At 63.2% G+C, this 14,787-nt stretch overlaps 1 protein-coding gene across 10 annotated transcripts in view; it reads left to right on the forward strand.

Moving 5' to 3' along the window:
• Nucleotides 1-13,345, forward strand: part of KDM4B (lysine demethylase 4B) — a 131,725-nt gene extending 118,380 nt beyond the window's left edge. For 5 of the 10 annotated variants that reach the window (XM_026481143.4, XM_048226814.2, XM_048226815.2 and 2 more), the window contains 10 exons: nt 1,535-1,713; nt 3,938-4,160; nt 5,381-5,457; nt 5,780-5,835; nt 6,067-6,175; nt 10,117-10,302; nt 10,381-10,545; nt 10,882-11,001; nt 11,482-11,574; nt 12,726-13,345. In XM_026481143.4, coding sequence (XP_026336928.1) covers nt 1,535-1,713; nt 3,938-4,160; nt 5,381-5,457; nt 5,780-5,835; nt 6,067-6,175; nt 10,117-10,302; nt 10,381-10,545; nt 10,882-11,001; nt 11,482-11,574; nt 12,726-12,902 — 1,385 coding nt within the window. In that variant the 3' untranslated portion in view covers nt 12,903-13,345. Of the gene's footprint in view, nt 1-1,534; nt 1,714-3,937; nt 4,161-5,380; nt 5,458-5,779; nt 5,836-6,066; nt 6,176-10,116; nt 10,546-10,881; nt 11,002-11,481; nt 11,575-12,725 lie in introns of all 10 variants that reach the window. The other 5 variants (XM_026481141.4, XM_026481144.4, XM_026481145.4 and 2 more) reach the window with 1 other exon arrangement.
• Nucleotides 13,346-14,787: the final 1,442 nt, after the last annotated feature.

Here is a 14,787-nt window from a genome sequence, read left to right on the forward strand (position 1 = left end):
CTGCCTGCCCTCTGCCCCTGCCCCCCCTTCCGTGGCCCCTGTGCGTCCACATCCCTAGCTGGCCCCCAGGCAGGCGAGGACCGCGCCTTCTCTCACGGGCTCTGCCGGGCTGCCTGGTGCAGAGTAGGCTCCCAGGCCAGCGAGCGAGTGAGCCGGAGGCCATGCCTGTGCCCCGTGTGCCGGCCGCACCCCCGCATCAGGGTTTGAGAAATGGTTCAGAGTCAGAGGATCACAGGGCTGGGCGGGCCTGAGGACTGCCCCGCAGACGGGTCCTGGCTCTGTGACCCCCATGCCCGTATGCGGGAGCAGCGCCGCAGCTGCTCCCAGAGCCACTCGTGACCTGACCTGTGGCCAGGCCGCCCGCCCAGCAGGGCTCTTCCTGGTGGCCCTTGGTGGCTGTGGGGAGGATGGAACAAACACGCTGTGGAGCTGGGGCCAGGATGCCGCTGAGAGCCAGAGGCACAGCCTCTTGGGGAAATCCTGCCGAGCCAGCTTCAGCCTGTCGTGTAAGACACACGTGGAGTTTACAGATCGTCTGGAGAGCACCTTCCATTCTGAGTCGGATCTGAGGGCTAGGGCGAGGAGGGGTTCTGGAGGCGCCGGGGATCGCAGGGCCAGAGCCCCCAAGAGTAGGGGGAGCTCACGGGAGGGCCAGACGCAGCTGGAGCCCTGCAGGCCCGTAAAGGCTGTTGTATCTTGCATCATTTCCAGAAGGTGCCTCCAGGGCTTCCCCCTCCCCCAGCCCGCGGGCCCCTCGGTGAAGCTGCGGCTCTTTGCTGTGAGACCACTGGGCCCCAGAGCCCAGCGCGTGTCCCGGGTTCTTTGGTGACAGAAGGCAGGCCAGCAGTTCTTGTCCCCTGCAGAGGGCCCGGGCCTGCGTGGGGCCTCCTCAGACAGAGCGGTCTTAGCCCTCGAGCCAGGCCCCGCCTCCAGCCCTCAGAAGATGGGCACATCCATCCCGGGGGTCTGTGCCGACCTCCTCCTCCCTCTCGGGAGTCCCAAGTCCCACACCCAGGACTCCAGGCCCCTGTCTGCTTTCTCTTCCCACCGTGCCTCGTTGGCCCCGCAGCTGTGAAGCTTGGCGCCTCAGGCACGAGTACCCCGCTTCTCAGGGTCGCCTCCTGCGGGGCCTTGAAGCTCAGCCCCGTGTCCTCAGGAAATGCAGTAATGAATGAGACATTGGGGGCTTGGGGCGTGGCTGGCTGGTGCGTGAGGCCAGCAGAGGCCACCAGGACAGGTGACAGGCGAGGTGGGGGAACGTCTGTTTGTGGCTTCCATCTTTCTACTGACACTATGTCACCGAGTGCGTCGGAGTGACACCGCCTTTCCTTGACTCCCGGCCATGGCCCTCTCTCGGGTCTGTTGAGCTCGGGGAGCCTGAGCCAGACCCGCCACAGCCGCGGAAGCGGGGACCTGTCCCCACCAATGCTCGCCGCAGGAATGGGCCCGCAGGGTGGGGAAGGCAGCTTCCTCTGGGCCTCCAGCCATGCCGAGGTTTCTCTCCGTCCCCTCCCGCCCTCCTGTTTTCCTCTAGAAGCCTTCCCTTTCTCCGGGGAGGAGGACGTGAGTGACCCCGAGGCCTTGAGGTCTTTGCTCTCCCTGCAGTGGAAGAACAAGGCTGCCAGTTTCCAGGCCGAGAGGAAGTTCAATGCCGCGGCCGCCCTGACCGAGCCCTACTGCGCCATCTGCACCCTCTTCTACCCTTACAGCCAGGTGAGCACCAGGCTGGCCCCGGAGCCCCGGGGCGGTGTCCGTCTGCACACGGGCACTCACTCGCTCCGCCTGACGGCGCTCTGGGAAGGGTGGTGGAGACCAAGAAGCTGTTTGCCAGAGGACCCATGGTGGGATGAGTTCGGAGCCTGGCCTGAAGGGCGGCCTGTGGGGCTCAGGACCGCCGCAGGGCAGTGGGGAGGAGGGGGAGCCTGGGGCATTTTGGGGCGCGTGAAGCCGAAGGCTCCCTTGGAAGGGCTGTAGGGAGGAGAGAGCCCGGTTTCCGAGTTTTACCGGAAGGGATTTATCAATGGGCCCGGACCAGGGCGGCTCGTGCAGGGGAGGGGCCTGGCCTGGAGGGGCACAGACAGCTGTCCTCAGGAGTGAGAGCAGCGCGGGGCTGGGCCCTGATGGCTGGAGCCGAGAGGCAGACTGGGGCCAGGGCAAGTGCCCGGCCTCACCCAGCAGGACTGACTTGTTCCCAACTGGGCCCCCCCTCTGTCCCGTTTCCCAGGTTGGGGACTTGGCCTCTCCCCGCCCTCTGTCTCATGCTGTTAGCCACCAGGTCCTGCCCGCTTAACCTCTGGCTCCTCCGTGTGGCCCCTCCCCCCACCCTGGCCTGCCTTCTAGCTCGCTCTTCCCTCCCCTGGCAGGGGTCCTTCCTGTTGGTGCCTCACTGAGGCCCGGGCATGTGTTCGGGAGGCCACTCTGGCCATGTGTTCCCTGGCTGCAGACTCCACCAGGGTCACCACGGGCCCCAGACTCAGTATGTTCCCATGGCCTTCCTCTGCCCTGATATCTGCCCCCCGCCACACACACCGTGACAACGTGCTCTGTGCTGACCCCCAGGGTCCCTCCCACCCACCTACCCAGCCCCCTGCCCTGCCAGACAGATTTCTCTTCATTCTTTGAGTCTGCCCAGCTGCCACCTCTTCCAGGAAGCCTTCCTGGGCCTGCTGTCCCCGTCACACCACACCCCAGGCTCTCCTACCCACATCTGCTCTTGCTCCAGCTCTGTGTTTATCAGCTCCTAGACCGTGAGTCTCTGGAAGACGGGATTCCGTCTCGGTTGATTTGGGTCCCTGGCTCCTAACCTAGTGCCCACTTAGCTGAGTGGCTCTGAGGTCTGGGCCCCGAGCCGAGGGCAGCATGCTTGTCTTAAAGGCACTGCTGCTTCACACTGCCTGGAGCACTGTCTCCATGCAGACGTGTGCAAACAGGACAGAACACGGACATCTTCTCCAGGCACGGCTGTTTTAGTGCTGCTGGGAGTCAGGGTGTCAGGAACTCCAGGCTGAGATGTGAATCTCCTTGAGTCTAGTGTCTAAATTTCATTACGCCCACACTTCTGGTGGGTTTCTGCTGTCAGAGCCCTTGGAGTCAGGGACCAAGCCTCACTTGTCCCATGAGGGTGACAGATGTCATGCCTGCACATTCTGTCTGCTTGGGAACCAGCTGGTCCCTTAACCCGAGGTGCCAGGCAGGGTGCCTCCAGCGGAGCACTTCCCTCCCGGGTCAGGAGTGGTGCAGTCTTCCTGCCACTGCTCTGTGGGTGTCCAGAGACGGGCCTGGGGGGTGTGCGACCTGGGTGCCGTGGGCAGGACGTTTTCATCATAATGTGTTCATGTGGTGGTAATCGGGGGGCTCAGTGAGGACTGGGGTATGGCCTTTATGGGACATATGTCAGAGGTGCAGAGAACACGCTGTATAGATTCACAGTGTCGGGTCGTGGTCAGGATCACAAGAACACACAGAGCAGGGGTGAAGGGCTGGGGGCCGCTGGTCTTGTGGGCGGGCTGGGCTCTAGAGCATACACAAGCAGACATCTGAATGTTCCTGGAAGTGGGAACGGTACATGCAAAGGCCCCGGGGCAGGATGGTACCTGGCTCCTGGAGTGTTGGAGGCTGAGCGAGGAGGCTGGTGTGGTTGGAGGGGCATGAGGGCTCAGGACAGCGTCCATGCCAGTGTGACCCTGAGTGGGGGATTTTCAGTGGGGCAGGACAGGGTCTGACTGTGTTTGAGGGCATCTCTTGAGGGTCAGGGTTGGGGGTGGGAGTGTGGGATGGGGGCAACTGCAGGAGAGAGTGAGGAACAGACCATGGGGGGTATTTGGGGCCAGCAGAGGGCATTAAGGGTGGCCACAGTGCCTGGCCTGCTTGGCCCACGTCAGGTGGCCCGCCCGCCCATGTTGGACTCCCCACTGAAGGTGGCCCCCTCTTCCTACAGTCCCTACAGCCCGAGAAGGAGGCTCCCCAGGCCTCCCTCGGGGAGGGTCCCTCGGCTGCTCCTCCTTCCAAAAGTGGCCAGAAGACACGGCCACTGATCCCTGAGATGTGCTTTACTTCCGGTGGTGAGAACACGGAGCCCCTCCCCGCCAACTCCTACATCGGTGACGACGGGACCAGTCTGCTCATCGCCTGCGCCAAGTGCTGCCTGCAGGTCCACGCCAGTGAGTCCCGGGCTGGGCCGGGCCGGCGGCAGACTGCTATGCGCTCTGTGGCCCCTCCCCAGGTGGCCCCCCTGCTTCATGCTGTGGCCCCCTCCCCGGGTGGCCCCCCTTGGGTCTGCAGAACCAGCAAGCCCCTTCCCTCCGGGCTGCTGTTTGGGGGGCGGTCCCAGTGCCTGGCGTCATGGGGTGGCCTTCCCCCTGGCTGATTCTGACAGTTCCACTGAGGCCTGTCCTCCCCTCAGGGCTCTGGGCAGCAGTAGCAGGAAACGAGGTGCCCATCACCTCATTTAAAAGTGCTATGATACTGTTAAAATCCTCACTTTGGGGCAGGGGTCAGAATCGATGGTAAAGCTGAGGTTCTAGAGTGGTCCGGGGGATCCCATCTCTCTCTGCCATGGGCGACCACCCTCTCCCAGACCTGAGGGCCCGACGTAGCCCGAGACAGGAAAATGGATGTCTGCCCCTTTCTCAGGCATGAGGGGCAGCAGGTGCGAGCTGGAGCTCCCAGGCCAGGAAGGAAGCTCTCTGGAGCCGTTAGCCCCGTGGGCTGCCCAGCAGACGAGGCAGCCGTAGCTGTCTACACAGCCCCTGCAGAGGCCCGCCCCGAGCTCATCTTGTCCCCTGGCTAGGAGCCTGTTTGCTGCTCTGCCTTGCTGAGCCCAGGTGTGAGACGTGCTCCTGGGCGGGCGGGCCCCCAGGGGATGGCGGTGCAGGCCCAGGCCAAACCCCCCTCCTCGATGCCCTCTCCCCATTTCTAAACCAGTACCAAGGTCCTAAGCAAACCCGGATCCCCCAGAGCCTCCAGTTTCTGGTTTTGTGAGCAGCGATTGTGCCTGACCGCAGGGCCCAGCGGGCTCCACGATGCCTTCTGAGCTGCAATAGCCGCGAGGCCCCCTTTCCGTCGTGTACAGCTCCGTGGTCACTGTCCCGGCTTCCCAGCCTCCCCCGGCCAGCAGAGCCTGGGCAGGGCCTCCAAAACTAGACTGGAGACAGCAAGGGCTGCCCGGCAGGGGCCCTGCTCTCCTTCCCCCTACTTGAGTTCCAAATGAGCCATTTCCAGACTGTTCCTGCTGCGCGCAGTGGCCTGGATTCAGGGAGAGAGAGCAGGGAGAGCAATTGCCCTAAATGCTGCCGCTGAATTCCAGAAGGCCCCGTGGACTCTGCATGCGGCCTGGCGACAGATGCTGCCCGTCTCAGCTGCTCCCTCCCCTGTCTTGCAGGTTGCTACGGCATCCGCCCTGAGCTGGTCAATGAAGGCTGGACGTGTTCCCGGTGCACGGCCCATGCCTGGACTGCGGTAACTCACCCCTGCAGCTGGGTGGTGCCCTGAAAGCCGTGGAGGCCTGGGGGCGGGGGTGGGGGGTGGGCCTGGGACACGGGCTCTGACCTGGTCCCCAGGGTGACCTCGGGCTGGCCGCCTCGCCTCCTTGGGTCTCGGTTTCTTCAACCTTGGCAGCGAGGGGGTAGAGCCCAGTGCACCCCCCAACCCTGGCCAGTCCCTGCCGTGGCCGCTAGTTTGAAATGTAAGGACCGCGGGCAGGGGCCAGAGCAGACCCCAGGGCAGAGAGGCACAGCTCTGCCCCGCACCCCCTCACCGTGTGGTCGTCCGTTTCCCGCAGGAGTGCTGTCTTTGCAATCTCCGGGGAGGAGCCCTGCAGATGACCACTGACCGGAGGTGGGTGGCAGGGGCTCCTCCTGGGTGTGTGGCCTTGGGCCCAAGGCGTGTGGGGGGACCAGGAGGAGCCGCTGGCCCAGAATGTCCCTTAAGGTCCTGTAAGTCCCCACCAGCCAGCGGCACAGGGGTCGTGGGGGGCAACAGCTGTGAGATGACCCGAGGGCCCAGGGGTGGGGTGCACCCATGAGTCCTCACCCTAGCCTGCCCCTCTGCCCCCCCGCCCCCCGCCAGGTGGATCCATGTGATCTGTGCCATCGCTGTCCCCGAAGTGCGCTTCCTGAATGTGATGGAGCGCCACCCCGTGGACATCAGCGCCATCCCTGAGCAGCGGTGGAAGCTGGTAGGTGCCCGACGCCTTGCCCCATGGGTGCAGGGTGGTCACCCGGGAGCCAGAGGCCGTTGGTTGCAGTTCGGCCAAACCAATGTCTTTTCAGAGGCGCAGCAGGCCCCTGGCTTCCGGGGTCTCTGTGCAGAGACGTCCGCCGCACAGCCAAGCAGTGTGTGCAGCTTGTGCCTTCCCGTGTAGGGGAGGCTGCCCTCCCCCTGCCCTGGGCTTGTGTAATTACCGTGAGCTCGGCACTCAGACAAGCCTCCCGTTGCACCGGGCAGCGTCACTAACCGTGGCACGCTGTCGTAGGGACGGCAGAGCGCGCGGCTTGCTCCTTGTGCGTGACAGAGCTTTACACGCACTGACCCGCCACCGCCCGGCCCCCTCCCTTGGCCCCCGCAGCCACCCTTCTGCTCTCCGCGTCCGGGAGTTGGACTCTGAGTGGGGTCATGCAGGATGTATTCTTCTGGGCGTAACAGCCAGTCTGTGTGCTTGCCGATGGCAGGACTTGCTTCTCCTGTGGCTGAGTAATATTCCATCGTGTGGACACGTCCCATCTCTGTTCCTCCCCTGGTGGGCGCGGGGCTGTCTCTGTGTTTTGGCCGCCGTGGGCAGTGCTGCCGTGAACACGGGCCGGCAGATACCTTCTGGAGATGCGGTTTTCATTTCCTTTGGGTAAACCCCTACCGTGGAATTACTGGATCGTGTGATGGTTCTGTTTTTTTGTAACATTTTTTTAAAGTAATCTCTATACCCCACTCGGGGCTCGAACGCACACCCTGAGACCAGCCGTTGCGTGTTCCACCTCCTGAGCCAGCTGGCGCCCCCGGGGGTTGTATTTCTCACTGTGTGAGGCCCCTCCGGCCTGTTCGCAGAGCGGCTGCACCCGTTTGCACTCCCGCCAGCCGTGTGAGAGGCTCCCCTTTCTCCGCGTCCCGGCCGACACCTGTCGTTTCTGGCGGTGTTGATCTTAGCCGTCCTGACAGGCATGAGGCGGTATCGCGTCGTGGTTCTGATCCGTATTTCCCTGCCGATAAGGGACGGTGAGCATCTTCCCCCGTGCCTATTGGCCACCTGTCGTCTTCTTTAGAAAAATATCTGTTGAGGTCGTTTGCTAATTTTTAAATTGGGGGTTGCTCTTTTTCTTGCTGCGGAGCTGTAGGAATTCTATAGCAGGCCCCTCTTGACGCCCATTGCACTTCCCTCTGCAAGGAGCACACAGCTCGCCTCGGGTGGAGCGTGGCCTCGAGGGGCTCCCACCACTTCCTCTCACCAGTGATGGTTACCCTGGGGGAGCCCCTGGGACAGCAGGCGGGGTGGGCAGAGTGTGACTGTGAACACGCCACCGGCCAGCCACGTGACTTTGGACAGATCCCTTGGCCTCTGCGGACCTCGGCCTTCCCATCTGTACGCTGGGCCGCCGTGGCCTCCTGCGTGGCGAGCAGTAACTGGGCCCGACCGCCCGGCACGGGCTGAGCCATCTGCGCACCAGCTCCTGCTCTCAGGCCCGTCCTTGCTGTGACTTCACGGCTTTGCTGCAGACGTGTGGGGCTCTGCCAGGGACGTGTGTCGTGGCACCTGACAGCACCGGCTGCTTTGCCCAGCTGGTTTATTTGCCGGCTGCCGTGGGCGTTCTGAGGGTGCTGTTCCTCCAGGCTGCGGGCGGGCAGGAGGCAGAGAGGGCTTCGGCCAGCAGGCCTTTCAGGGAGTCCTGTGGGGACATGGCGCTTGGAGCCCACAGGTGCGGGGTCCCCTGGCAGAGTGGGGCAGCCGGAGGGAGCCCGTGTGGGAGGGGCGGGGGGCCTTGGCCGCGGAGTATGCGGTGGCCGGCGCCAGCCCTGCCGGGTGCAGACAGGTGATTAGGAAGAGGCCGGTGGCCTGCAGGTGATCCTCCAGGAGCGCGGCCGTAAAAGGCTTCATTATTCAGGTGGAGGGATGGTGCGGCGCGCCGTGCCCGTGATAGATCCTCCCTCCCAGACGCTTTATGGATCATCTGACATTTCCAGCTTGCAGCCTCTTCATTACCAGCACTTGTAACGATGAATTAAAAATCCTTCTACACGAGGCTCACTTGTACTGCCTAATGGAGCCTCGCAAGGAAGCCAGCAGTTAACTCCTGCTTGCCCAGCCACCCGCCCACCTTCCAGGGCCACATGCTGGCCACAGGCTCAGGGATGGTCACTCCTGGTCATCTCCGTCCATCTGTCCCCATGACTACTTGCCTCTGGCCCTGGGCGCTGCAGGTGTCCTGGCTAGCGGGGGCGGCCCCGTCCATACCGTGGCTGTGTCCAGATGAGCTTTCGGGTTAGCCCGATCCGCGCCCGTGCTCCCTCCGTCACCAGGCTGGGATGATCCCCAGAGGAACTTTGAGGTCTGGCGGGGTCTCCCGAGTGGGAAAGATCAGCTTGTGGGGGTGGTGGAGGCAAGGCAGGTGGGGGGCAGGTGCTTTGAATCCGTCCTGCCCTCCTGTCGGCCCTACTTTGAGGTGGAGGGGCTCACATCAGCCAGCGTGAGGAGGGAGGCAGGCATCTGCCAAAGCAGGGTGGCGGGTGGGCGTGAGAGGCAGGCTGAGGACATGGGACCTGGTGTGCATGTGTGATGGGGGAGAGTGTCTGCAGGTGGGAGCAGCCTCCCCGGCCAGCGTCACACCCACCTGTGGCCCCGGCCCCCCCAGACCGCTGCTCTGCACCAACGTCTGACACACCCCCTGCACCCCCTTCTGCAGCCTCCAGGGGAGACCCAGATGCCCAGCACCAGGGGCTCCTGACAGATGGCGCGGCGGGGGCCTGGCCCGCATTCTCACTGGTGCGGAAGTTCAGAACGAGGGGTCACTACCCGCAGGCTGAAGTGCTTTGTGCCGTCAAATGTAGCCGTTGGGTTCCCCCAGGTCTCTACCGTGGGGCCGGCCCGGCTCTGCCCCGGGGGGTGCGGCAACGCTGCTCGATGCCCCACTGGCTTTGTGGCGGGACCTCCGCTCCCTGCCTTGGGGCTGCTGTGAGCCTCCCCGCCTGTGCGAGGAGGCCCCGTGCTGGAGGGTTAATGCCGCCCTGCCTGCCGTGTCCACGCCTGTCCCTGCAGGCTGGCGGGATTAGGTATTGACAGTTTAATAATGAGATCTCATTGCCATCGATCGGCGTCGGCCGCGCTCCTGCGGCGCCCTTTGCTGCGCTGGTTATCTGGCTTTTGAACATGGTTTACAGAGCGATAAAGGCCCGCTTAGTAAATGCTCAGAGTGAGGGCGCAGCAGGCCTGGGGGGTAGGGCTGTCCCACCTCGCGGACTCTGGGGGGGGCGGTGGGGAGCAGCCTCGTGGAGGAGGCAACGACACGGTGCCTTATATTCAAAATCGAGGTAGAATTTCCCATTTTAAAGCGTACAGTTGAGTAGCTTTTAGTACATTTCACAGAGTTGGGTAACCATCACCATGCTCTCGTTCCAGAACATTCTATCCAAAAAGAAACCCTGTCCCCATCAGCTGTCACACACACCCCCGCCTAGCCCCCAGCCCCCACGAGCCCCCTTCCCGTCCATGGAGGAGCCTGTTCTGGACGTGTCACACACATGGACTCACACCACATGGCCTTCTGTGTCCAGTTCCCTCCCTGAGTGTCGTGGGCTCAGGGTCCGTCCCCAGGAGCAGTGCCTGTCGGTGCCTCGCCCCTGTTTGTGGCCGAGTGAGGCTTCCGTGCGTGGCTCTCAGTGCCTGTTCCAGGCAACTCTGCAGAGAGGGTGTGTGGAGAAGGATCCAGAAGTGCTCCTGGGGGAAGCCACTGGCTGGGTTTGGGGGGCTCTCCCCCAAGGTCAAAACCCCCGGCCACGTGGAGCTCTGTGGGCTTTGCCCCCCGTGCCTCCCCCCACTCCACCCGCGGGGACCGCTGCCTTCCAGCCCTGGGTCTCGAGGGCCATCCCGGGGAGACCTCCCAGCCCCATTTTCTCTGCCTGTGCCCCCCCCAGAAGTGCGTGTACTGCCGGAAACGGATGAAGAAGGTGTCGGGCGCCTGCATCCAGTGCTCCTGTGAGCACTGCTCCACCTCCTTCCACGTGACCTGCGCACACGCCGCCGGGGTCCTCATGGAGCCTGACGACTGGCCCTACGTTGTCTCCATCACCTGCTTCAAGCACAAGTCAGGGGGCCACACCGTGAGTGCCCAGCCCGCCCCCGCCCGCCCCACCGCCGGCTGCCTGCGCCCTGACGCAGCCGTGTCCCTGCCGCGCCAGGTCCAGTTCCTGAGGGCCGTGTCCTTGGGCCAGATGGTCATCACCAAGAACCGCAACGGGCTGTACTACCGCTGCCGGGTCATCGGCACCAGCACGCAGACCTTCTACGAAGTGAACTTTGACGACGGGTCCTACAGCGACAACCTGTACCCGGAGAGCATTACTGTGAGTGGCACGGGGCGACGCGGGAGCGGGGAGGTGGCCCGAGGGGCTGCCCGGGATGCCTGCAGGGGAGGCACCGCCTGGTTCTGCGGACACAGGGCCGAGGGCAGTCGGTTCTAGACGAGCTTGCAGCCAGGGGGCCCCACGCACCCAGGCCCCGGCGCCCACACGCTCGCCTCAGGAGTTGAGGCCCAGCACGCCACCTGCCTCCTCGCCGCCAACACCCAGCAGTTAGGACGGATGAGCGTGCCAGGCGTGGCGTGGGGGGGGGGGTGCTAGCGACCCACCGAGGCCAAGGGTGCCCGGGGCCTCACCTCCTGCTGCCTTCTTCCCCTGCAGAGTAGGGACTGTGTCCGGCTGGGACCCCCACCCGAGGGGGAGTTTGTGGAGCTGCGGTGGGCGGATGGTAACATGTACAAGGCCAGGTTCATTTCCTCCGTGACGAGCCACGTCTACCAGGTGAGCGGGCCTAGGGGGCAGAGGGGCGGGTCCTGGCCAGCTCCTGCCTGCCCAGTGTAGACGGTCCGGGCTTGTTACATCTATAAGCTGGAAGGGTCTCAGTTGTCCGGTGTTTTCCCCATAGAGAGGTCTTCCCGGTGTGTGCGTGGCAAACAGCATACGCGATGTAACATTTACTGTGATAAGCATTTGTAAGTGTACAGTTCAGTGTCCCTGGGTTTCTTCCCATGATTGTGGAAGAGAAATTACTTAGCAGCCTGAAATCTTGGAGGAAAATCACCCACATTCCAGCCGCCAGAGTCGACGGCCGCTCCTCCGCGGCTGTTCTGCTTTCTGTTGTGTTCGCCAGCACCCTTCTCTCTCTGTATCACATCCCTTTTCCTCTCGCTGCCTTTCCACGATGAGTGGGGGCCCCCTGGGGGTGGCGCCCCTCAGCGGGAGGCAGTGGAGGCCACCCCTGAGAACTACGCCCCTTTGCAGGTGGAGTTTGAGGACGGGTCCCAGCTGATGGTAAAGCGTGGGGACATCTTCACCCTGGACGAGGAGCTCCCCAAGAGGGTCCGGTCGCGGCTGGTAAGTGGTGTGGCCCAGCCAGGTGGGGGCGCTGTCCCCAGAAGCCCTTAGCAGCCCTCAGGGAAGCGCCCGTCTGAAGGGGCTTGACCTCCCCTTCGTCCTGCTCGTCCGTGGAGGCAAGGACGGCTTGCAGGGCTGGTGACAGCCCCGCCAGGAGGACGCAGCCCCGCAGGAGCCTGGCCCCCGGCCACTGTGCTCTGTGGCAGCCGCCCGAACATGAGATCCGCCTCCGGAGTTGGTGGCACGACCATAGCCGCTTTGGCAAAGCTCACCCCCTTGCCAAGGGGTTAGTGAGGCCCGGGGTTGAGGGATGGTGACTGGCCTTTTCTCCCAGGCCTTTTGCGGTTGGCTTTCTTTCGTGTTTAATCCAAAGGCAAGGTTTTGAGGAGCAGGCGACCGTGGCGGTCGGTGGATGACCTCAGAGTAAGAGCTGGTGCGGTCGCACCGCTGGCCTCAGACCGAAGGTTCCCGCGGGGAGGGACGGGGCTCGCCGGACCCAGCCTGGCTGGGCTGCTCCTTGTAGCCACCGTCTGGTGGGACAGACCAGGCTCGGGCCGCCCGCTTTCCTGGGGGCTGGGGGCTGGGGGTGGAGGGCCCCTGTCCCTGGGCCCTGCCTGCTGGGAGGCTCACACGCAGGACTGGGGGTTCACGCAGAGGCAGGAGTGCTGAGCCACACCCCTGGTGACCGGTGTCACTCTCAGAAGGTCACTGGATAAGGGACGGTGGCTCAGGGCCCTTGGCCCCCAGCGGGATGGGCGTGTGCCCTGCCAGGTGCCCAAATGGAGCCCCCCTGTCAGTCTGTCGGGGCTGCTGTCATGAAGCCCCACATCTGGGGGCTTACGGTACAGACGGCGTTTCTCACGGTTCTGAAGGCTGCACCTCTGAGATCAAGGTGTGGGCAGAGTTGGTGGCGGGGACCGTGGCTTCTGGTTCACGGATGCCTCCTTCTGGTGTCCTCTCATGGCTGGAGGGAGAGGGAGAGTTCCATGGGGTCCTTTTGATTTAAGGGCACTGACCCCATTGCCGAGGGCCCCCCACTTCCTGATACCGGCACCTTGGGGGAAGGGCTTGGACAGATGAATCTGGGGGGACGCAGACTTTCCGCCCACAGCGCTGCCCCGCTAACCCCTGTGCTGTCTGGTCTCCTGCAGTCGCTCAGCACAGGGGCACCTCAGGAGAGCACCTTCTCGGGGGAGGAGGTGAAGGCCGCCAAGCGCCCGCGGGTGGGCACCCCGCGCGCCCCCGAGGACTCAGGGCGGAACCCGGACTACCTAGCGTTCATGGAGAGCCTCCTGCAGGCGCAGTGCCGGCCCGGGGCCCCCTTCTAGGACAGCCGGCTGCCCGGCGACCCCTCGGCCCAGCAAGGCAGGCGGCGGCGGGCCCTGGCGTTTGCTTGCTGTGAATTCCCGTCCTCGCCTCCCCCGGCCCCAAGAGGCTACCTCCGCGCGCGGCTGCCCCGCTCTGCGGCGACAGGAGCGAGCAGGACACCGGCGCGCGGCCCGGACTCAGGGAGCAGGGCCACGCGGGCTCTGGGGGGCCGGCCGGGGACTCGCGCCACCCCCACCACTCAGATTCGTAAACCATGTAAGCTCTTCTTCTCGAAAAGGTGCTACTGCCTTGCCTGCCTCCTGAGCAGCCTTTGAGATTGTGACTCCTGTACATACGTCACCTTTGTGAGGCTCTTTCTAGAAACACCTGTTGTTTAAAAAAAAAAAAACATGAGAAAAAAAGGAAAACAAAGAAAAGGAAAAAAACCCCCAAAGTTGTTTTCTAGATTTGTGGCTTTAACAATGAAACAAAACAAAACAAAACAAAACAAAAATGTTCTTTTTCTCAGAACCAAGATACGCCGAGGGAGATAAAAGCATCTCGTTTTTTTTTTTTTTTTTTGTCGTTGTTTTAAAACCTCGCTCGACTCCGCGAGCAGCAGGGAGGGGCCTGGGAGGCCGGGCAGGGTGACAGGGAAGAGCGTCGGCCTGTCCCTCCTCTCCCCGGACTTGGCGAAGGTCTGGGCGGCTGGCACCGCCTCCTTGACCAGCGCCTGCACCCGTCGCTCTCTGCACCGACAGGAGGAGGCCGGCCACGCCCTTTGGGGGCGACTGCTGGCCGCGGGGGTCCAGGAGCCCCCCTCCGGTCCGCGCACGCCTTCGCAAAATAAACACTCTCTCTTCTGGTTTGCTCCATCTTTTGCTTCTTCCCCTCGTGAGAACCACTGCACGGCTGAGGCCTCCAGTGTTTGCAAACGGGCTTGGTGCCCACAGAGTGTCCCCAGCGCTGCCCGGGCCTTCCATGGGCCTCCCAGCAGGTGCGTGGCTGGCTGCCTTTGGCCGTCTGGAGAGGGAGGACACGGGGCCACGCGGGACTCCCAGGTGACCCAAGTGTAGCCGTTCCCTGTGTGGGCGAGTTCTGTGTCCCTGGGCTCTGGCCACCCAGGTGCCCCCTGCGTTGGCTGCTGTCCCACGTGTGCAGGGTTGCCCGCTTTGGTTCCCGAGGGGCCGGCGGCACCCTATGTCCCGTTTGGGAAGTGCGGACTTGTGTGTCTGGGGGACAGCAAGAGAGAACCAGACCCGCCTCCTGAGAGCTGTGGGTCGGATTGGGTCGGATTTATGAGAGCGTGCCTGTGAGGGGCTTGGGACCCCCGCCCCCTGCTGTCCTGCCCAGGGACTGACAGCATAATTTTGCTTGTGTAAAAAAAAATTAAAAAATAAAAAAAGAGTGTTCTGATGGTTTCCAGGCCAGAAAGAACTATTATAAGGAGAACGGAAAGAATGTAAATGAGCCGAGAACCTTTCATTTCCTTGGTGGGGGGCGGGGGGCAGGTGCCCCTGGAGCGGGGCAGGGGCGGGAGGTCCGGAGGGGAGTCAGCCGGGATGTGGGGGTTTCCCTCTGCATGCAGCAGCCCCGCCCAGATGCGGCACTGTGTTCATATGTAGTTTGAAAATGCTATTTATATTGTAAAGAACAAAAGGAAGCGAGCTGGCCCTCTGGGTCAGAGGAGGGGGCCAGACCCAGGGGGTCTTTCTGGGTCTAGGGTGACGGCAGACGGGCTGCAGCTCGGCAAAGGGGAAGTGCACATCTCCCCACAAAGGTATATCCGTGTCTATGTACAAAAACGAGAAACAGAAAAACCCACCCACCCTGATTTTTCTCCCACCCGAGATTAAGGATGCGCTGTATTTTTGCCTAATTTCCCTGCCTCTAGGTTCATAATGA

This window comes from Ursus arctos, unplaced genomic scaffold (assembly GCF_023065955.2).
Source record: "Ursus arctos isolate Adak ecotype North America unplaced genomic scaffold, UrsArc2.0 scaffold_14, whole genome shotgun sequence".
NCBI lineage: Eukaryota > Metazoa > Chordata > Mammalia > Carnivora > Ursidae > Ursus > Ursus arctos.